The 21,955-nt window shown below is 46.0% G+C and overlaps 1 protein-coding gene across 1 annotated transcript; it reads right to left on the bottom strand.

Moving 5' to 3' along the window:
• Nucleotides 1-1,604: 1,604 nt before the first annotated feature.
• LOC146199070 (uncharacterized) lies at nucleotides 1,605-4,001 on the bottom strand. The gene has a single exon (XM_084592033.1). It carries the CDS (start codon nucleotides 3,804-3,806, stop codon nucleotides 1,605-1,607), a length of 2,202 nt encoding a protein of 733 aa, XP_084448159.1. The 5' UTR covers nucleotides 3,807-4,001.
• Between the last annotated feature and the right edge of the window lie 17,954 nt (nucleotides 4,002-21,955).

Genomic DNA, 21,955 nt, shown 5'->3' with positions numbered 1-21,955 from the left:
ATCGGACGATCTACCCGAGCGAGTCGGCCCTACGTACTCAGACATTCTGAACTACTATAAGGGGGTACGGATCCGCTATCCGCCGCCTCATCGGGATCTAAAACAACAAGAGGCAGTGTACTGGCGAAGACTGCAGACAGGAACATTCCCTAACCTGCATATCCTAAGCAAAATTTACCCGTCACAATATCGGGACACCTGCCCATGGTGTGGTAGCAAACCTTCGTTATACCACATCAGTTGGCAATGTAGAAATAACGATAGCTTTCGTAAAGACCCGAGTGCGGAACAGTGGGAGAGCCGGCTCTCCAGCGGCGATTTGGATTGGCAACTACGTCTGATCCAGCCCGCCCAGCGAGCAGCGAAGCTCAGCGGAGCCTTGGAATAGGGGCACCGACTCTTCGAGACGACGGAAGATGGACCTCTTCTGCTACTAGCACAAGACCTTCCAAGAGAAACTAACGTATTTTCTATCCTATCCTATCGTATCCTATCCTATCCTATCCTATCCTATCCTATCCTATCCTATCCTATCCTATCCTATCCTATCCTATCCCATCTTATCCTATCCTATCCTATCCTATTCGGACCTTCGACCTGTCATTGATCACCTGTAGGGTCGCGCTGCTGATATCCCTCGTCAATTTGCTCGGAACTTGTCTGTTTTGTGTATCTAGAATGGTGTTCTATGCAAGCAAAACTCCAGCACTGTTGACCGAGCATACCTCTTCGTAGTGCCAGCCAACCTCTGTGCCGATATCCTTTATGCTTGCCATGATGATCCCACCTCTGGCCACTTGCGCTTTGCACGCACATTCGCCCGAGTTCACCAAACCTATTAATGGCCTAAACTTGCTGATGCCGTTCATCGCTACGTCAGAGGCTGTCGTGAGTGCCAACGTCGAAAGGCGCCGCCTCTAAAGCAAGTGGGTTTGCTCCAGCCTATTGCGCCTCCCCGGATGCTGTTTGATCAAATCGGCTACGACTTTCTGGGCCCATGCGTTTCCGCGGACATCGGTCGGTAACAAATGGATTATAGTCGCAACCGACTATCTCACAAGGTATGCGGAAACCAAAGCGGTGAAGCGTGGCACGTCGTCGGAGATCACCCAGTTTTTTATGCCGCAAATTGTGTTGCGCCATTGCGCACCGTCTCAAGTGATCACCGATCGAGGCACGGCGTTTACGGCACAACTTATGTACGACGTATTTGAGCTAACTCATACGAGTCATCGCAAAACCACTGCCTATCATCCACAGACGAATGGCCTCACGCAGAGACTCAATAAAAGGATCGCCGACATGATTGCATTGTACATAGACTCCCAGCACAAGACCTGGGACAAGATTCTCCCGTACGTCACATATGCCTACAACACTGCCATCCAAGAGACGACGCGTTTTACGCCATTTCGCCTGCTTTACAAACGCGACATTCAGACGATATTTTGTCATGCTTCCGTGCTTCACTGATCATCCTCTCACGCCAGACGTCAAACAGTGTGCTCAGTCGCCAAGGAAGCACGTCAACTTGCCCGCATTCACATTCAGCAACAGCAAGGCAAGGATACGCGTCGCTACATCGTCGCTCCGTCATCGACACGCTACATACCAACCTGGAGAGCTTGCTCTCCAGGTTGGTATGTTATTTTTGCAGAATTCTGGTTAATCACCTTGCCTTTGCCACTCTTCTTGATACATTCCCCATTTCCCAGAAAACAACTGTTTTCTGTTTCTTTGCTGCCAGCATTCCCGCTTTTACGGACAATGTTCATTTCGTCCTTCTCTGGCGTGCTCTCCGTGCTTGTGGGTACTGAAGAACTTTCGTGTGCCTCTTCGGACGATGCCTCCCAGTCACTGCTAAGCATCTCAGCCACTTTTGAGAGCTTTGTAACCAACTTTTCCGCATGTTTCCCAGTTGCTTCCTGACCCTTGGAGATAAATTTGCGTCCAGATTCAAAGACCTTTTTTACCGACGACTCCAACAAACTCATTGTCTGTGAAATAGACTCAACAGGCTTTTCTGATCCATGCAGATAGCCATCCAAATCTGCTCGACGACGATTCAACTCTCGGCGTACCTTCTCGCCAAGGTTTTGGACCATGGGTTTAACATCGCTGGCCACGCTGGAACCCTTCTTGGCCAGTGCAACTAGGGAGTCCAAGGTGCGGTCCAAGCCTGTCTGCATGTCGTCAAATAATGTCTGGCCCAGAGTGAGCAATTTGCGCCACACTGTCCTACTGCTGGCACTGCCATGGCTTCTCTTCAGCTCCTCATACAGCTTGCGCCACTGCTTGGAGTCCGCATGCTGCTTCCTCAGCACATCCAGCAGGTCCGAGATCTTGTCCTTGGCCATGGGCTGCTGATCACCAGCCTCTTCAGCTGCTGTACCCTTGCTCTGGCTGTGGCCTTTTGTGTTTTCTATAGCAGCAGCATCACCACCAATAGGCAGTGGAGGCCCATAGCGAAGCCGGGCAACCACGGCCTTCAAGTCTTCATTCTCAATGATTAGCCGGTTAACCGTGTCTCGCAGCAGAGAGATGCGGCTGGTGGGCACCTGTTCCTCCATAGAACGCTTCAGCCTTTCGTTCTCACTCAGCAGTTGCTGCACCTGGTGTTCGAGGGAGCGCAGGGCAGCCTCCCTCTGTGACTCGTGCCCCAGCCGCGAGTGCAGCTCCCGGTTCTCTTCCGCCAGGGTCTGCACCTTTTCTTCCAATTGCTGCTGGACAAGGACCTCATCAGCTTCTTCCTCAAGCCGAGCCTTCAGCTGTTCGTTTTCCAGCTCCAGTTTGCGAGCCTGCTCCCGTGATAGACGTTCACTATGCTTTACCTGGTTGAAGGTCTTCATCAGCTGCAAGTGCTGCATCTGGTTGAGGATAAGGTCAAGTTTCAACTTGTGAACATCATGGGGTGAATCAGCAGAGCAGTCCACAGATGAGTCCACACGAGGATCGTGCATGACGGCATTGCGTTGTGAGTGCTCAAGAAGCTCCTTGAGTCCTTGATTTTCAGAAAAAAGCTGCTCAAATTTCTTTTTCCAATATTCACCATCTTGGTAACACACTTGGGGGTTGAAGAAAGGCGCGTCTTTCGGTGGTGCCTCCTTGCTTTGCTGCTGCATGCATTTCATGAGCTCATCTTGGAGTGCCTTGAGCTGTTGCACCTGGCCTTGAGACATTTCCCGCTGCTGAAGGAACTGGTCAGACCCACCAAGGTAGTGGCCCACTCCAAATCCAACAGCAGCGACGGCCACCAAAACAGCCAATGCAGTCAGAGCCCAGTTCAGCCGAGTGTTCGGCACATGCTTGTAACGACGCATTCCAGATCGCACTTCCAGGCCTGATGGCAAAGATGCATCAGAGGCCACAGATGTCGCATCCATGCAGTCAAAGGCAGATGGCACCTCTATGTTCCCATATGAGCTCGCAGTACCTCCAGAAATTTCGCTGAAGCCCATGAGTGATGCAGAGGTGTTGCCTATGGCAGAGGCGCTCAGAGACTCCAGGCTATGGTCGGTGTCTTCGTCAATGACATTAATATCACTATCTCGGCTACCTTCGCCTTCTCCATCTCCTCCAACAGCTCCGCTCTCGTGCCCCTTCCCATGCTCCTTCTCGTGTCCTTTGTCCATGGCCTTCTCTCGACTGACATTGCTCGCATTTTCACTCAATGGTATGTCTTCAACCCGATTTAATTCCACACTTGTTGCTGCACCTGAGACATCCATTATTTCGTCCTCAGATGGCATAAAAGTCCAATCGCCAGGAAGGTCCGGATCGCTTTGGCCGGAGACATCCATTATCATACAATGCCAGCTTCTCTAGCAGTGACGACGGTCGAAAAGCCTGTCAGCTCAAGCCATAGAATTTTGTTATTGCAGACGATGCCTTTCGCCTTTAGCAAACGCACTTCAGTTTATCCCGTCATCGGCAGTACTACCACCTGCAACGCGCGGATCGCACAGGTAGACTCGGCCTGGGAACACACCAAGCATCCATTAGTTTCCCCCAAAAAAAACGCGCCCGCTTCTGAAAGGATTTCTCCTTTCCCTAAGGACCGACTGACCCATGTTCAACTGCTGTTCACATGGAACCCTTCTCCACTTCAGTCCTCAAGGTTCTCACTTGAGTATTTGCTACTACCACCAAGATCTGCACCAGCGGCGGCTCCAGGCGGGCTCACGCCCGACACCTTCAACGCACACCGCTGCGGCCCTCCTACTCGTCGCGGCTTAGCACCCCCACAGTTCGTGCTACTCTGCCAGCGACGGCCGGGGATAGGCGCGACGCTAGAGCGCCATCCATTTTCGGGGCTAGTTGCTTCGGCAGGTGAGTTGTTACACACTCCTTAGCGGATTCCGACTTCCATGGCCACCGTCCTGCTGTCTTAAGCAACCAACACCCTTCATGGGTTCTCATGAGCGTCCCGACTCGGGCGCCTTACCCCGGCGTTTGGTTCATCCCACAGCGCCAGTTCTGCTTACCAAAAGTGGCCCACTTGGCACTCTCATCGCAGCGGGAGGCCTCAACCCAGAAGGCCTCCCGTACACCCATTGAAAGTTTGAGAATAGGTTGAGGACGTTTCGACCCCAATGCCTCTAATCATTCGCTTTACCAGGTGTGACTGCTCTCCCATCGAGCGCCAGCTATCCTGAGGGAAATTTCGGAGGGAACCAGCTACTAGATGGTTCGATTGGTCTTTCGCCCCTATACCCGGATCGGACGATCGATTTGCACGTCAGAATCGCTTCGGACCTCAGAATCGGTTTGGGTTTAGACACCGGTGTGCCGGCCCGGCTTGTCTGAAAAACTGATGCCGCGTTACTTTGGACCTTACAAAGATGCGAAGTACATCCAGCGGGTACTGTGCAGCCCTCGCGGCGGCAACCATGCTCCGAGATGGTGCACGTCATCCGTATGAAGCCGTATTTCACGCGGTAATGTTCAGTGTACTATGCGCTTGTTTAGTTGTGTAGGGCACCGCCTCCATTTTCTATTCGGTTTCTGTGCTGATCCTTTTGTTTTCGCTTGCATCGCCCATCGCTCGCGCCCAGTTAGTGCTTTTTTTAGGAGGGGGAGTAATGCCAACTGGTGTTCATGGTGTTCTCAGGTGGCGCCTGAAAGAAGAGGACGTTGAAGTGCGTTCGCGCGCTGCCGGCGAAAACGCTGCTTGTTGAAAAAGCCTCGCCTGTCTTTTTCGTCAAGTGTATGTACACTGCCTTCCGTGACAATATAGAAGCAGACGCAACACAGCAGGCATCGGCGGCATTTTAAGTTTGTTTACATGAAAGAAGGCGCAGTATCTATCAATTCTCCGCTGATTGATTGATTGATTGATTGATTGAATGATTTATAGGAAGGGAAAGGCGCGGTAACTGTCTCACTTGTTTTCTGTGGACACCTCGATCCGCCGGGTGTCCGATCCAGGCGTAGGCAACGTTAGCTGCGCTATCACGCGATTGGCAAATTTAGTGGTTTAAGCTTTTAAGGAGCGGTCTGAGCCTGGCTGATATAAACGCTGTGGCCTTGATACTAATTGATACTCATGAAAGGACAACAGTAACACACGCTATGCATTTTTAACGATGGCATAAGTTTCCTGTTCCAGAAGTTATTATAATTAATTTGATGTTACAACCACTGACTTTTATTCAGCTATAATTTTGAAACTCGTATTCGCAAACCATCAAACGGCTCGCTTTATCACTGTTGAAACATAAACTCCATATGTTTGCTAATCCTTCCGTGTACGTTTTAGACTTCCTCCTTGTTTGTGTTGTTTATGGTACAGCGGCTTCAACAATTTCAATTTCAATATGCATTTCTTATTTTAAAGAAGTATAGTAATTGCATTGGATGTTCAAACTTCTCTGAAGTCACAGATTCTGGTGTCAATGAGTGTCATTTAATTATCCATTCTTTTATTAAGTGGTCCCATCTCAGTGAGACATTTTCTATGCAAAAGCCTCATCGCACTTTAGTGCCCCAAAGTTCCCGCTAGAATTGTTTTCTTGAAGTATATGTTTTTTAAAGTGTACAACAAAACATTCATAGGTACACTGGCTTTTGCGGAGAAAATGTCTCAAAATGTCTCACTTTGAGGGGTGTTCTGAAACCAGACCCCCCCACCTCCCCCCTTGCTACAATGTCAGTGCTCCAAAACGCGATATTGCTCTAAACCTGCTCCAATCGGGCTGCATCGATGTTTTGCCATCAAATTTAGCGTAGCATGGTTTTTTTCCGTACTGTGGGCAGTAGTGGTATTGTCTGCAAAAAATGGGAGCTGATTCAATTGAATACACGAGTTGTTTTCGTGTTTCCGCTGTGAGCACAAGCACGTACATACATCTCCATCAGGCCTCTTTGTTAATACAGGCATATTAAGCGTATCAAGTCTACTTTAGACAAAAATATGCTTGAAGCATTATTGGGATTGATGCCAAGAAGTTGTCTTTGTTCTCAAGCATGTTGGAAAGCCATGCAGCATCTATCCCCAACGTCTTGAAATTGACGAAGCCAAGCATCGTTCTAGTGAAAACGTGTGGAGCCAGTGCTGGCAGAAGACCGTGAAGTAAGTGTACTTTGAAAAAAGTGGAGACTGGCATTTAGTGCTGCCTGACTTCCCTGAAGGCAGCAGCGACCGGTGCCCAGGATTGCATCAGCTTATCAGCGCAGTAATAGGATCTGAAAGGCTGGGCACAAGATAGAAAGGGGAAGTGTGCTGGAAATTGTTGCGGACTCGAAACTCATGTTGGTACTTTAGCACATCAAAGTGGCATGCTCCCGCATTTCATTATATCAAGTCAAAATAGTCAAAAGCGGTTAATCAAGCCTAATGTTCATTATTGAAGTATAGAAGCAAGCGTTCTGTTAGCTGCTACTCTGTTGCAATTTGTTGCTCAGGTCAGGTGTGTTATGTTAAGCATCTGTACGTGTTTTAATAATAACAATAATTGATTCACGGGAAAGGAAAGGCGCAGTATCCCTCACACTTGCTCTGTGGACACCTGAACCGCACCGTAAGGGAAGGGAGGAAGGTGGGAGTGAAAGTGGAAAGAGAGAAACTGTCTTTTCAGAGATGTGTGTATAGGCACACATAATTGATTAAAAATAATCTAAGTGGACATTTTTGTATGTCAGGAATCGATAATGGCAGTTATCAGGAAGCGTTATTTACTAGAAAGATACTACTCCAAAACCCTATTTTTATTGCTCCAAAGCTGCTCTAAAATGATTCTTTTACTGCTGCCTGAGCTGCTCCACAAGGCTGAACCCTGCTTACATACCTGTTGTTGTTATCTTCATTATAAATTTCGCCAATTCATTATTAAACAAAACTCGAACTCCTGAGGATTCGCCGTATAAGGCCTACGTTTGGACGGTTAGCCAATGTGAGAACCGTTTCCAGCGTTGACGAGAGTCTTTCCATATACCTTCCATTGACTATCGTGAAGATCGTATGCGAAGAATTTCTACGGCTCAACATATGGGGCACGGCCGGCACATAAACATCGTGTGTGTCATATCCCCCCTCTTCCATGCGAGGCCGCCTTATCAGCCTTACGGCCTTCTCCAGCGAGCTTCTCGGTGTTCGAGTTGCCCACACAGGCTTGCTTATCAGCGCAACTTCGTGACAGCACAGCCCTCTCTGTCAGCGCGCAAATGCGTGTCGTGATCTGAAACCGGCTTATCGCCACAAAGCGTGATGGCTTGGAAGACGTGCGATCGCAGTATTCATACGTGTTTGACTTCTCACAGTCCGCGAGCTCATGCTACCTTCCCGTATCTGCAACTGGTAGTTTGCATTTATCGCGGACACGCACACCCAATTCATCGGAGACTGTGCCTAGTAGCGTCTTCCTTGCTAAAGGTCATTAATGCGCAGATCCGCGAAATGTTGATACAGAAGGTTGTTAGAGTAATGCTATCCTTGGGGCAGCTACAGAAATTCTTGTCAGCAAGATGTCTATCCGCTTCCCGGCATTGACGACACCATTGGCTGCCTGTTCCCTGCTTTGTACATTTCATCTGTGAACCTGCGGTCGGGCTAACTTTAAATTTCAATACAACCAGCGGACAGCGAAGAGAGCGCATTCATCACTCCCGATGTTCTGTTCATATTTAAGGTGATGCCTTTCACTATTTCTAAAGCAACAGGAAAATTTCAGTTGATGGATGCCATCCTGCATGGATTGAAATGGAAAGTCGAAATGTGTAATTTAATCGGGTGATGTGATCATCTTTGATATTACATATCCAAAGAGTGCAATTAGCGCCTAGTCATCGTTCGATGTCGGTTGTTGTTCCAACATGGCCTAAAGGCTATTGTGAGAAATTGCCAAACACTCATTGTTGCGAGCGAGTGGAAAACTGCAAACTTGAAATGACCCGCAAGTGGAGCCACAGGCAGACGCCGTTAAACGCTGTTGCGTCGTACATAAAAGACAGAGCTTAAATGTGCCCACCAATTTTTTGTTGTGAGTGTGCTAACGTTTGCTACAAATTAAAGTAATGATGTCGGCGTTAATTAGTACTGAAAATTATTGTGACTTGGCTTTGTATGGAATTGGTGAATCATGGTACATAATTTTCAACTTGGGCTGATGATGGATGTTATGGCGCGAGAATTAGCAATATTATGTTTTGGTAAGTTATAGGGTTAATTACTATTTGAAATACGTGTTACTCATTCCTATCAGGGTTATTGAATGTTGATTATTATTGTTAATTTGTGTTAATATATTTCTAGGCGTCTTTTGTCAATATTATTGATTTTATCGATTATATTTTGCTCGACCTTGCCTTGACCCCGGAATTTTCGTACCCTCATTTTTTTTTTGTGTGTAGAAACTGTGTCAGCGACATTGGTCTCCGGACACTCCGGGTTTTCGTTTCGATGGGACATCGAATGCTTTGGCAAGTAATTATTCATTTTTCCCGAACTCGCTTTCCCAAACGTTTTCCGATAATTTTAAGTGCTGTAAAATATTTCATCGGTGAGAGTATAACGTGCATGCCGAAGCGTCTCTGACTCAGAGGTACCCTGGTTGAGGTGATCAACCCAAAAATAAAATCGCACGAATTCCACCGACGAAGCGGTGTAGAAACTATAGTGTCTTCGCACGATGCGATGGCGGGCAGGTCCCATTTGTCGAGGCGCCATGGCATGCGCACGTGAAAAGCACTTGAGAAGCAGTGAGGTGATTGAATTTAAAAGCAAAGCAAAGGAACGGTTAATTACTCCGTTAACATACCCTATCGTCACCCAACGCTATCCCAGTGAACCTGGGTTCCACATCGCAGATCGCTCTCTAGCGCTCATTTGCAGACGGCATCTGGCGCGTAGATGTATTACTTTGTCCCAGACAGTTATGGCGCCATTAACGTTCTCACACCTACATCAGGCGGTTCTTTTTCTGTTGCAAACTCAAGTGGAATCGAACGGCAGGATGCCGGAGAAACAAAAAAAAAAAAAAGAAAAAAAAAAGCGCAGCCGCGAACTGCCGTTGTTCTCGCAATACGTCTCCCGGTCGCACTTTGGAAAACGACCGTTACGCAGCATTCAGTGGCGCCCCAATAGGCTATGCACGGGGCTTACATGCAGGTCTTGGGTGTTGGTTTAGTTGCGATGCTTGTTTATTTATATTTTACCGAAATTCTCTCGTCGACGAAAGCTCTTGTTAGGATCATCGGCTGCAACCGTTTAAAGCTCCGATGAATTTCTCAACAGTTTGCTACTTTGCATTGCTACATGACTCTCGGAATCCGCTGTAGAGTTTAAAGTGTATCATTTGCGCACGGCGTCTTTTACTGATCAGCGCAGTGGTTTGAGTCGCAAACATATAAAGGCCCTTCTCCCTGTTTTTCGCCATCTCATTTCCTTGGACAAATGTTTGCAGCTTTCTTCTTGTATGCCGAACGAGATCGCTAGAAGCATTTTTCTGCGTCTATAGGCAGCGTGGTATAACGTGATATATATTTTTTTTATGCGAGTTGATTGTGCTCCCTGCTGACATCCGCGATAGTCCGAGCGCTTGCCTCCGACCCTGTTTTGCTACGAGCACCGTCGCGGAAAGCAGAGCCGAGAGCGGCCAGACGAGCATCTCAGCGCGCCGGGGCAGGCCAGCCAAAATGGTCCGCGTTCGGGCGAGGCAGGCGGCCGGAAGAGGTCGCCAGTTTTAGATGTCGCTCGGCCAGCCGGTGTAAACGGGAGCGTATCGGTTGGCCGTTGTGAGGGGTGAGCGGAAGGGGTTAGCGGAACGGGTTGCTACTCGAGTGTCATTCCATCGGTTGTTGCGGCTCACCCGTTGGTAGTGGGTTAGCCACTCGTCAATGCCCTCACCCGCCTCCAGCCTGAATTGCAGCGTCCCTCTGGGCTGCTGGAGGGTCATCGGCAGGTTGCATGGCACTGGTAAATGGTTCAACGCCAGCAATGCGACGACTTCCACGATGCTTTAGTTCTAGCTGCGCTGAATGTAGGTACTGGGATCTTGCTTCCGCACCTCCACCACAATATCACGCCCGTAACGTGACCAAGAAGGCCTATACTGGCAGGTTTGACAGGCCAGGTTCACAGAGACAGTTGGATGGTAGCACAGGTACCACCAGACAGGGTCTAATCTTCTTCTTCTTCTTCTCCTTCTTCTTCTTCTTCTTCTTCCTCTTCCTCTTCCTCTTCCTCTTCCTCTTCCTCTTCTTCTTCTTCTTCTTCTTCTTCTTCTTCTTCTTCTTCTTCTTCTTATTCTTATTCTTATTCTTATTCTTATTCTTATTCTTATTCTTATTCTTATTCTTATTCTTATTCTTATTCTTATTCTTATTCTTATTCTTATTCTTATTCTTATTCTTATTCTTATTCTTCTTATTCTTATTCTTATTCTTATTCTTATTCTTATTCTTCTTCTTCTTCTTCTTCTTCTTCTTCTTCTTCTTCTTCTTCTTCTTCTTCTTCTTCTTCTTCTTCTTCTTCTTCTTCTTCTTCTTCTTCTTCTTCTTCTTCTTCTTCTTCTTCGTTGTAATGGCACATACCCACAGTGGGGGATTCGCCAAAATTCGTTGCAGGTGATATAATATTTTTGATAATGTCGATTTGACTGTATGATAGATAACCTAATTATTAGGACCTAATGTTGCTGAAATAATTATAAATTTCGAGGCGATGTAATAAAAAGCAATGAAAAAAGGAATAAAATTGTAAATTACTAAAAATAATAATAAAAAGAAAAAATACAATTCAGACAGATCAGCACTAACACACAAATCTTCCAGTAGCAATATTATAATTATGAAGTAAGTCACATATCTAAGGTCTAATCGAACGCGCACCCCATGAACTCTTCTTCTTTCTTAATTTTGCTAGCTTTTCTGAACACTTTTTCTCCGTAATAATGTAATAATTTCGCCAGATAACCCATTTATGCCACGTACGTCCTATAGTTATAACAGCCTAACTTTTGGTTCTGAGGTTGTAAACAACTTCGTCTAATTAGTTGCCTGGAAATCATGGCGGCTTTGTTGCTGGTGTGACTGAAGTAGCACTTTATCTAAGCCAGTCGCTCCTGCAAAGTGTGCTTCGTTATTGTTCGAGATGAAAAGAAAAGAAAATACAGGTTTAAAAGAATATTTCGCTTTCACATTGACGTACCAATCATTTGTTAACGGCTTGGGCCGAAAAGGCTTTGCAGCGTGGACCCTAGTTGGGAGCTGTCAGACGACTCGAGTTTCCCAACTTTTGACGTCGGTTCAGCAGCGAGTGACACTTCAGGCACCGGCACTGTTAAGCAACGCCAGTGAGAGACGTCCCGTCAAGCGGCGCTTAAAAATTTAACCGATAAGCTCCACATCTCTTCCATTCCACCGCTTTCCTTGTCGGCTGACTCCTAATGTGTCCAAATTAGGCAGCTTCCTGCAAAGGGAAGAACAAAAGTAGACCGTCACCGGCGAGGATTTGTCAGTCCAACAAGAAAGAATGGTGACGTTATCTTGTAATCCAGAGTTGTCTGGACTCTCTTTCCCTCCACGTGCACTACACAGTGTCACCGGGAAAGAAGTTCTTTTACCGCTTTCTCTACTATACGACCGGGCTTCTGCGGGGAACAACTGTAAACAAGTTGACCCGGGCTTCAGGCTATCGGGCGAAGTGTAGGCACTCGCCCTGACGTTGTCGCGTCTTCCAGACGACGTTCAAAGAATGCAGTGATGTCTACCGAGCGGTTTGCATGGCCTAACTTGCTCTGTTTGGGAGCACACCACCGTAAACCGCGTTTTTCTTTTCACTGTTTTTGTCCTCCGGTCGGGAAGTAGCTTGCCCGTGAACTGGAGAAGACGTTTCTTGGCGCGGCTGTTGCCGCTTGTTCAATAAAGTTGCTGGACACGTGAAGTGCGCTCTCCCTGCCCTTTATTTATTCGGACAGCCCAGCGAATCAAACATTTATTCTTAGGGACGGCGTTCCTGACAAGGCCGCAGTATCCTTCATCCTGGTCCACTGCTTGCTGTGAGCATCGCTGGGTGTACACTTTTGCTTCTGCAACTTGGACAATTGCGAACGTGGGTAGGCATGCCTTTTTAACTTCATTTTGTTATGTAACCGATTAGACGCATGAGCGTGGGACACGCTTATAGGCAACCTAAAGTTCACTCCTTTTCTCTAAAATTGTTTGGTTGTTTAAAACATTGTCTTCAGGCGTCATAAAAAGCAACAGTGAATGTCTTATCTAACAGCCTAGCTGTCAAATGCATTGTACAGCGCAAAGTTGCGCTTTTTTGTTTCCAAGTCCTTTGTCAGTGGTGAAGCAAGTTTAGTTCATGACCGCTAACTTCTTCCCCTATCTAAGGAGAACGCTGAAAACATCATGCACACACATTCTGCCTCTGCGTTAAAAAAAAAAAAAATAAGAGAGAAGTACAGGTGTTCAACATTATGTTTTTAATCGAAACAGCTTTAGTTTTCTTGACAAGTACTAGGAAAGATAAAAAGGCTTCAACATAGCTGACTGTGTTCTCTCGCGCGACATGATCACACACGTAGAAAAGGAGCGACCATGAAAACCAATGCATGATTTCCTGATCAAGCACCCGTAATACATTCGCTATCGCACCACACAGGAGTTCCGCAGCAGTTCACCATTAAATCGCACGCGGTCGGTGAGCACGCTGAATTGCCAAATCTAGACAACTGGGTGACCGGGGTTCAGTCGTAGTAAGAGCTGACTTGCTCTCCTAAATTGACATATCGTCGCTGAAACGCTATTAAGGCGAAAGCCTTTAATGGCTTATGCTGTCGTGGGCAAAATGTGTCCCGCTTTTGCGGCGTTCTGATTCGCCGAGGTGGCTTGACGTCATAGAGGTCTCGACCAATCACAGAGCACCACCACAATATACGCAAATGCGTGCCTTATATGGCCATATTCCAATCAATGATCAATAACTAATTAATTAACAAATTATTTACCAATTGATGACTAATTCAGTAATTTAATAAATAAATAAATAGTGATTATTATTAAGTAATCGGTTATTTTCTTCTGGTTACCTAATTAGTTATTAACTAATTAATTATTCCCTTACTAATTAGTGCCAGTTGCGTAGCAGAGAGCGGCATTCAGGCTATCGCTTTTCACTACTTTAGTCGCTCAAGGCCCTCGTAATTTTTACATAGCCAACCAGTCGAATATTCCTCCCGAAAGAAAAAAAAGAACAACCTGTCACATCACCGCCAACCATTGCTTACTTGGAGTGCTGAAATCCATGCATCCATCACAACATGCACCATTCACCAGAAAATCCGGTGTTAATGTTGTCGGCGTCTTCGATGGCTCTATAAGCGAAATATCATGGGCGTGCCTCTGGCGCGTAATAGTTGGCAGGTGACATGGCCGGGCACGCTGATTGGTCGTCAGGTTGAGAGACGCGACGATACCACGTGACCTTTTCTAGTTGACAGGCGCTGCTAAGCCGGGCTTTGCATTTTGTGATGGGAAGGTGAGAATAAATTTCAGCCCTCCAGAAACATTGGATGCTCGACATGCTGCCGCGTAGGAGACAAAGCCATTTGTAAGGATTGGTTGAAGAGGAGCTTTATATGTATGTCAGGTGGCCGTCCATATATTAAGGTATCTGATCACTGTATGCTAATGAGTACGTGTAGGATAATAGAGGCATAGGTAGAAACTTGTGAGTAGGAGAATGCATCTACACGAACGGGAATGTAGTTCACAAGTATAGAAAACTGGGCGAGTTGGATTGGATTCTTCCTAAAGCAGCGCGAAAACACAGGACCAAAGGAACAGGAGACGACACAAGCGCTTGCGTCGGCGCTTGTGTCGGCGCTTGTGTCGGCGCTTGTGGCGTCTCCTGTTCCTTTTAGTCCTGTGTTTTCGCGTTGCTTTAAGACGAACGGGAAGCCGGCAAGCTGGATGTATTGCCGATTTCGTGCCATAACTTAAACGTGTAGCTTAAGTGACCCCCCCCCCCCCTCTCTCTCCAATTTGTTTTTTACTCTTGCTTATAAGCACTCTCTGACATATTATTTCCGCAAAAGTAACTGTTAAGCGGAAAGTTCTGCTGCTGAACACAGTCGAATTCTTTGTAAGCTGAGCCAACAAAGATATCAGTGCCGCCTAATTGTGCACGTGGCTCTAATTATTATATATACACGCACATTTCCTCGCAGGTCACGGACCAGGTACTGTGGTCTATCGACTTTTGTAGACATGTCCAGTGGTGAAAGGGCAGTGAACTTTCGCGGGGCATAACCCATAGCCGGTGTATGTCACTGACCTGATCTGCACTCCTGGTCGTTTCCTACCTTCCTCAGGCTCCGCATTCATTTCCGCTTGTTTCTCCTTAGTTCGCGCTTTCCACCTCACCGAATTCTTCACTCGGCCTCTAAGGACGAGCCTCTGACCATTTCGACTGGAAGCGTTTTACGGCCATCATTCAGCGTTCGCGCTCTCCGTTGCAGCAGCTGCCGTGCCTGCGCAACGCTCCATTTGTAGAAATGTATTTACTCGCCTCTCGGGCGATGCCTAGACGCGCGCGCGGAGAGGCGATCTTGACTGCGCACGCCAACGACGCGAGCACGAATGCCTCCCGCCGGCCGTCACCATTGCGACACGTATTTTTCGCATTTCCCATTCACCCGAAACTCAACGATTTGATGCCCGGAACGCAGCGAAGCGCACATTCTCCACTTTCCACGCAATAGCAGGCTTTGGGGAAAGCGCTGGGGTAGTGCGGGTGGCAATGGGGAAATGCTAATGAAAAAATGGGAAAAGACTTAAGAAGTGCAGAAATGCGAACAGAGATGAGAAAGAGCCTCACGAAAGTGCTGGTGGCGTCATGACTTTGCAGAGGAGAGAAAAAAAAGAAAAGACAGGTTGTTTGTTGCGACATCGGGTTCACGATTGGGGTAAGTGTTTTCGATTATTCTTTCTCTATAATTCGTTTCCTCCGAGGACCAATGATGTCAGTGACTGCAGCTCTTTTTGTACGTTTTAGTTCGAGGATAATCGCCCGCAAACTCGGCTCCCGTTGGTATTTTTGTTTCCCGCGGCGGGTTATAGTGCAAGAGCTGTGTATTTTTGTATAAGGGAGAGGGGGGGTGAAGTATACAGCATATCGCCCTGACTGCACTTGCGCTAGCCAACATAAGCAAATACGTATAAAAAAAGACGCGAATGCGAAATGTACCATCACGGTCGGCAGTCAGCATCTCTCTCCCAGGCAACGGTTCGCTCTGCAGATCTCGAAAAATGCGCGCAGGAATGCCGACACGTGTCATACCATTTCCCTGCGGTGTGCACAGGAGCCGCCGGCCTCCATTCCAGACAGCGGCAGAGGAGGCACTTCGTAGTTTCCATAACAACAAACTTCAATTAGGTTGCAGCCTCTCCTAAGGCTTCCCTACTTTTCTATACTCCCTACTCCGAATTCCCCTTCCTATCCCTCCCGACGCTGCAGATGAAGCTTGTGAGGAGAAACGCGAGGAAGAGCGAGCAGGCGTCGGCGCCCACTCAGCGAGGGTATTTCGTCAGCCGTCACAGCACAACTCAGGTCACGTCCCTCTATTCGGGATGAGGATGCCGTCAGATTTCGGCACCACTCCTCTCCTTCTCTGTTCCTTCGCTTTCTCGTGTTTACAAAGGACTCGAGACAATGGCGGACGAAATGAAGCATCAGCGAGGCAGCAGTACGCACTGCGGCAAAGACGCCTCATCGAGAAGCACGTTCTTGTCTATTATGCGGCCGCATGCATGTGCATCACCCGCTTACCCGTCTCTCCCTTCCTAACTGTCCGCACATGCCGAGAATGCTTGATAGTTTGCACGTAAACACAGAAGCACGATCCCAGCACATATAGAGCAGTCGTGCTCAAATTCCGAGTCAGGGTACTCTTTATGAGCGAGGCTAGGGGCGAAAGAAGAAGAAAACTTCCGGAAAGTGACGATGCGCGGAGATGCCGGGCTTTAAAGTCTTTATTTATTTACCGCTTCGTTTTGAAATGCGAGCAAGAACCACGAAACGTGGTTTGAGCCTGAAAATATATTCACGGAGAGAACGGAGTGAAACACTTATCGGTACTGTCGTTTTTCATGTTACCCGTTGGGTTCTTGAAAGCGGTCGCCTTTTCGTTGCTCCGCTCACAGACACTAAAACAGAACGGGACGCTGTTGGAGTTAAAGCCCCATCCTTGAATAAATGTTGCACTAGGTACGGGTGATGTAAAGAAGAAGGGACTTGAAGCATGGAGGCTGAAGAGAGATTGGTCTGCATGCACAAGACACGCATCTGATTTCGGTGCGTGTCTCGCTCAAGAACATCCGAAACAATAACGACGGAAGAAAGCTAGTTGATACACGAGATTTGAAAACATTGTTGCTTGGGTAAGCACATGCAGCGGTTGCGTTCACTTTGTCTCTTCGCGCAATGTAACTTCAGCGGCTTTGCTTTAGTATCAATTTTTATAGCACCATCGTAGAACGTGGCAGATTTGTAGACTTCATGCGTTAGTCTTGCTTTGATCGGCAAAATTCACAACGCTGCAATATGCTCGAAACTCTGCTGAACAATTCATTTGGGCGTGCCGGTTTCATAGATCTTTCGTAGTTCAATTGCCTACCTAGAATACAAGTTCCTATAGCATTGAAGATGTGCACGGGAAACCGTAAGCTACGCTTATGTTGACTCGGAAGTTTTGGTCCTGAAACAAAAATAGTACTTTTTAAAAAAAATATGGGCTTGTTTGTTTATCAAAAAAGCAAACCTTTCCAGATACGTGCATTCCTTACCTACTGCAGTGCCGCACTTATATGCCCTTTTATGGAGGTTATTCATTATTATCCACTAATTACTTCATAGTGGTGCGTAGTGTGATCGCATAACCTGGCGTCAATGCGTGCCGAAGCCTTCGCGATTCGTAGACTGCTCATCCATAACTTTGGAACAGCAGAGCACAGAGAATCCCTTGAAGTTTTCCGACACGTCAACATATCCCTTAGAAAGGAAAGGAACTAATAAGGATAAAAAAAAATGGAGCTCCTGCGCAATGTAAGGTTGCTGGAGTGTATAACGAAAAAACAAGTCACGATGAATTGTAAAAGCCCAACGATACAGAAGCCACACGTGCACATTTCGTAAGACTGCGAAGCTGCAGGTCGCTTTGAAATAAACATGCAGACATGAATGTCTCTCGCGGCATGATAGCTAGGCCGTATGCGCAGCCCATTTCGACTTATGCCGCTGTTTCAGTCTATATTGACCCTCTATTTGTTGCGCAGTGTAAGTAATGTGGGTTTATTTAATTTATTTATTTCGAACATACTGCTAGCCTCTTTTGAGGCTGGTGCAGGATTAGAGTACATCCTAATAGTTAATTTATTAATTTGTAACACGTCACGAGTTATACAACTACTAGAGAAAAACATCAAAATTGAGTAGTCATCATGCGCGGTAATATCAAAATCTATAGTGTAATACACAATGTAATATGAGTACGGATGAAGTAATATTTCTTAAGGATTAGTACACAAATGCCAGATGCTCATGTTAAAATGATTACGGCATGTTAGGAATAAAAATCCTCGAGGAACATGTTACATTCCTTAATCGCTTGTGGTAATAATGAATAGCGAAAGGCGGGAATATGAATTTACACTCTTCTAAATGATGTGAATGTTTAGTTCCAGTATTTTGTTTAGATGAAGGGATTAGGTAATGTTCAGAATCTATATTTAAAACACGATTTATAGAAGGAAGAGAAACTTAAGCCGTGAAGTTCGGGCGCGGTTACTAATAATGGTAAGGTTCGCGCTGTTCCAAAGTTCAGTAGGGGAGTCGTTAAGTCGCTATTTGTTAAATAAACCTTACTCCTTGTCACTGGACACTTTATAATTTATTTATTCGTTGTTGTGTGTGCTGAAACCAGCAAAGAATGTTGTACTTGAGCACAGGCAGGACAAGGAGGCAATATGCCAGCAACTTGGTGCCGAGGGAAGCAGTCCTATAGAGAAAAAAGCGTGCAGAATGTTTTTGATGTTATATATTGTACATGTTTTTTCCATTTCATATTGTCACGTAGCCGTTTAGGCCTGTAACCAGAAGGTTGGGTTTTAACGGGGGGTTGAGCTAGCAGGCGCAGAAGAGCAGGTTCGGAGCACCGAGAGACGGCAGCTAAGTTCAGCTTCTTCTCGAACGCCACGGGGCACTTCTTCGAGTCCGCGCACGAAACTCTCGATGAGCAGCCGCCTAGCGGCTGCTGTTGCACACGCTACAATATCTAGAGAGACGAGTACTACGAGATATTTGCATTCTTAGACTGGTTTTATTGTTTTATTAACAACTTCATACGGAAAATGAGCGGGTCCTTTTTCTTTACACAGTCATGAAAACTGATGTCTCTAAACTCAGTCATCTTCCATTACCGACACCATGTTGCTATTTCACCAAGTGCCTTGTTTAAATTTAGCTTATTGTCATATGAGTTAAATTCTTTATGAATAATGCCGTAGTCTGCACTGTTCCCTTAATATTTGATGTTAGGTCAATAATCTAAGGCAGAAATAATATAGGTCCTGATGCCGTTCTTCGGGGTACGTCGAACGTTACTTTGAAATGCTGGGATGCGTGACCGTCATAGTACACATATTGATAGTGTTCTGAAAGATGATCTTTTATTCAGTTCGACACTTTATTACAGCCAAGGAAATGATGAACCTTAACAGCAAATTCGGATGCGATATGCGATCGAATACTTTTGATAGATCTTGAAATAAAATCTAAACTTGGCTGCATTTGTCGAGAGCGACTGCCAGATGGTGGATTGTTTCCAATAGCTGAGTTGTAGTTGGCAGCCCTTTCCGGAAGCCGTGTTGGTTCGGACTAAGTAGGTTATTTATATATTTTTTCAAGGAATGTTAGGATATGCTACAGAATGATATGTTCAATGATCTTCGATACAGCAGAGTTGAATAAAACAGGACGATAGTTAGATTTATATGTGGTGTCTCCATAATTATATACGGGAACTACTTTTTTGATTTTCCATTCTCGCGGCATATTTGCGTTTTCAAGGGACTTCTAGTATATCATGAACAAGTGTTTGGATATACACTTCGAGTAGGTCTTGAGGAATGGGTTTGGAATATTGTCTGCTTCACTAGATATTTTTGCAATAAGGTTAAGGAGAACAGCAAACATTTCTGAATCCTATAATACTAATTCGTAGAGATGTAGCCTACGGGACGTTATTTCGGATTCTAGATGAGGCATATAATTATCGTTAAGCGTGAGAATCGGTTTGAAATACTGATTAAATTCATTAGCCATCTTTAAGACGTCATGCGGTTGTGCATGGTTATGTGTTTTCGCGAGTTAATATGTCTCCAAAATATTTGGAGAGCTGTTTTGATGAAATTGCTAAGGGCAATGTTTGGATATTTATGCATTGTAATTTTGATTGCTTGCTTCAGGTCATGTGAGAGATTGCGAATCTATTCAATGTGTATTGCCAACGGTTTGCGTCGTTTAAGTTTTCTTAGTCGTTACAGTTTGCGCTTCATGTGTATGATGCCCCGAGAGATATTGGGGGATGGTTGTAATGAAACGAGAACAAGTTATTCTCGCGAATGAAAACGCTGAGATCAGCAAATAATGACTGCGATATTCATCTTGAAGTAAGTACTTTAATCGATCACGATAGCTAGAGAGCCAATAGAATAGAGGCAGAACACACAGGAAGCAGAGGGCGAGGGGACTGATCCGTAGGTTCAAGAACTGAAAAGGCAGCACAAGAAGTTTGACAAACGCAGCCAGCTCCGAAGTCATGTCTCGTGGAGCCATTGAAACCGACGAGTCTTCTGGGGAAACTGAATACCTCTGTTTTGCATGTAAACACCGGAAGGAAGAAGAAAACAGATAGCAAAGCGCAGCCAGCTTCAGGTCATGTATTCCCGCACCACTCATAGCTACTGTGGCATGGTTCACCTTCTAATAGGGACGTTTAGTTTAGCGCTACCACTGACCGTTACCGCGCGCCGTCAGCGGCGAACGCCCAGATTGACCTCTGCGTGCCGAATTCGGCGTCATTTTACGAGTAAGCGGCGTCATCTGCAACGCTCTGGGTGATCTGCGCATGCTTATTGATGCTCGCTGTAAACAACGAATAAACGGCCAATATATACGCTCTAATCATTGGAGAAGTTCATTTAATAGCTGTGTGTCAGAAAGCGTTTTTCTCATGCCTGTGCTTAAAGATATTGAGCTGTAACGAGAGGTTTATTCACGAACGGAGAGGCATGCCTCTTTATAATGTCTCCGTTTTCGGCGAGTAATGGAACGGTGCACAAGTTCAAGAGTTTTGACGGGAAAATAAAGTACGTGAAATTTTAAGAAAATAGCTGGAGTTTCAGCGAACAGTTCGAAAAATACTTTAATGACGGGAGCTCTACAATAAAAAAAAATAATTGCATCAAAATACTCTCAGCCGCAGTGAACGCAGTGAATTTACTGCAGAAACTCTTAGTTAATAGCAAATCAACTTTGAAACAAAGGTGTGTGAGCGGGAGATGCAACTCATTGCCACTCTTGCCCCGCAAAGCGAGGACCGACACGAAACGGGGTGGATAAAAAGCAAACAACCTCTCCGATAGCACAGCCGTGCGCATGCAATTTAGAGGATTGAATACTCTCTTTGATTCAAAACTGTATCCTTGCAGCGTTACCGTTCAGGAGCGCACATTTTATTCTTGCTGCATGCAGCCATATTTTACTGAGGGCAGGGGACGGCAAGCTGCGAACAGTGAGCTGCACAATGTTGATGCGTACGGATGACTTGCAGGAAGACGAGATGTTACTTATTTCCGGGGTGCATTAGTCGAATTACATGGCGTCTTTGGCCGTGCTGTGTGCCTCTATTCGTTTACTCATTTTTTGCTGTTTTCTTTGTTTCCTTTGAGAGGCCGTCTCAGACAGGTTAGGTTACGACGTTTCTCTTTGCGTGGAGGGTTTAAAGATTGAAATTTTAAACCGCATATATTTATTATTTTTTCTCTCTGAGCGCACTTTCGCGCTACTTTCCGTTAGGAGGGAAGTCCTTCCTACCTTCTTAAAAAAAAGAATGAAGATTGCAATAAAATGCAAAGATATCGCATAAAATTCGATGTCTTTGCGGTGTTAAATCATTATTTTCTGTTGCGGTGAGGGACTCCGCTGTTCTGGGTTTTTATCATTTTTGTTTCAAACGAAGAATAGAACATAAATGTCGCATGATTTTGTGCGTAGTTCGACCACTGTTAAGTAGAGAGTGCGCCGACTAGTTCACGGTTTTATGTACGACGAATTAAGTGTTGTTCTATAGACAGCTGCATAGCGGAAACAATATTACGATTCAACAGGATAGCTAAGCGGGCGAGTTGGCGATAGATGGTTAAAAATAAAACAGCCCAAAACCCACAGACG

This window comes from Amblyomma maculatum, chromosome 2 (genome assembly GCF_055883805.1).
Source record: "Amblyomma maculatum isolate TAMU_Amacu chromosome 2, ASM5588380v1, whole genome shotgun sequence".
In the NCBI taxonomy this organism is placed as follows: Eukaryota; Metazoa; Arthropoda; class Arachnida; order Ixodida; family Ixodidae; genus Amblyomma; species Amblyomma maculatum.
This window is presented reverse-complemented; position numbering and strand designations above follow the sequence as displayed.

What these genes read in the sequence shown, in the direction of transcription:
- LOC146199070 (XM_084592033.1), bottom strand. Translation starts at nt 3,806, where the DNA reads ATGATAATGGATGTCTCCGGCCAAAGCGATCCGGACCTTCCTGGCGAT.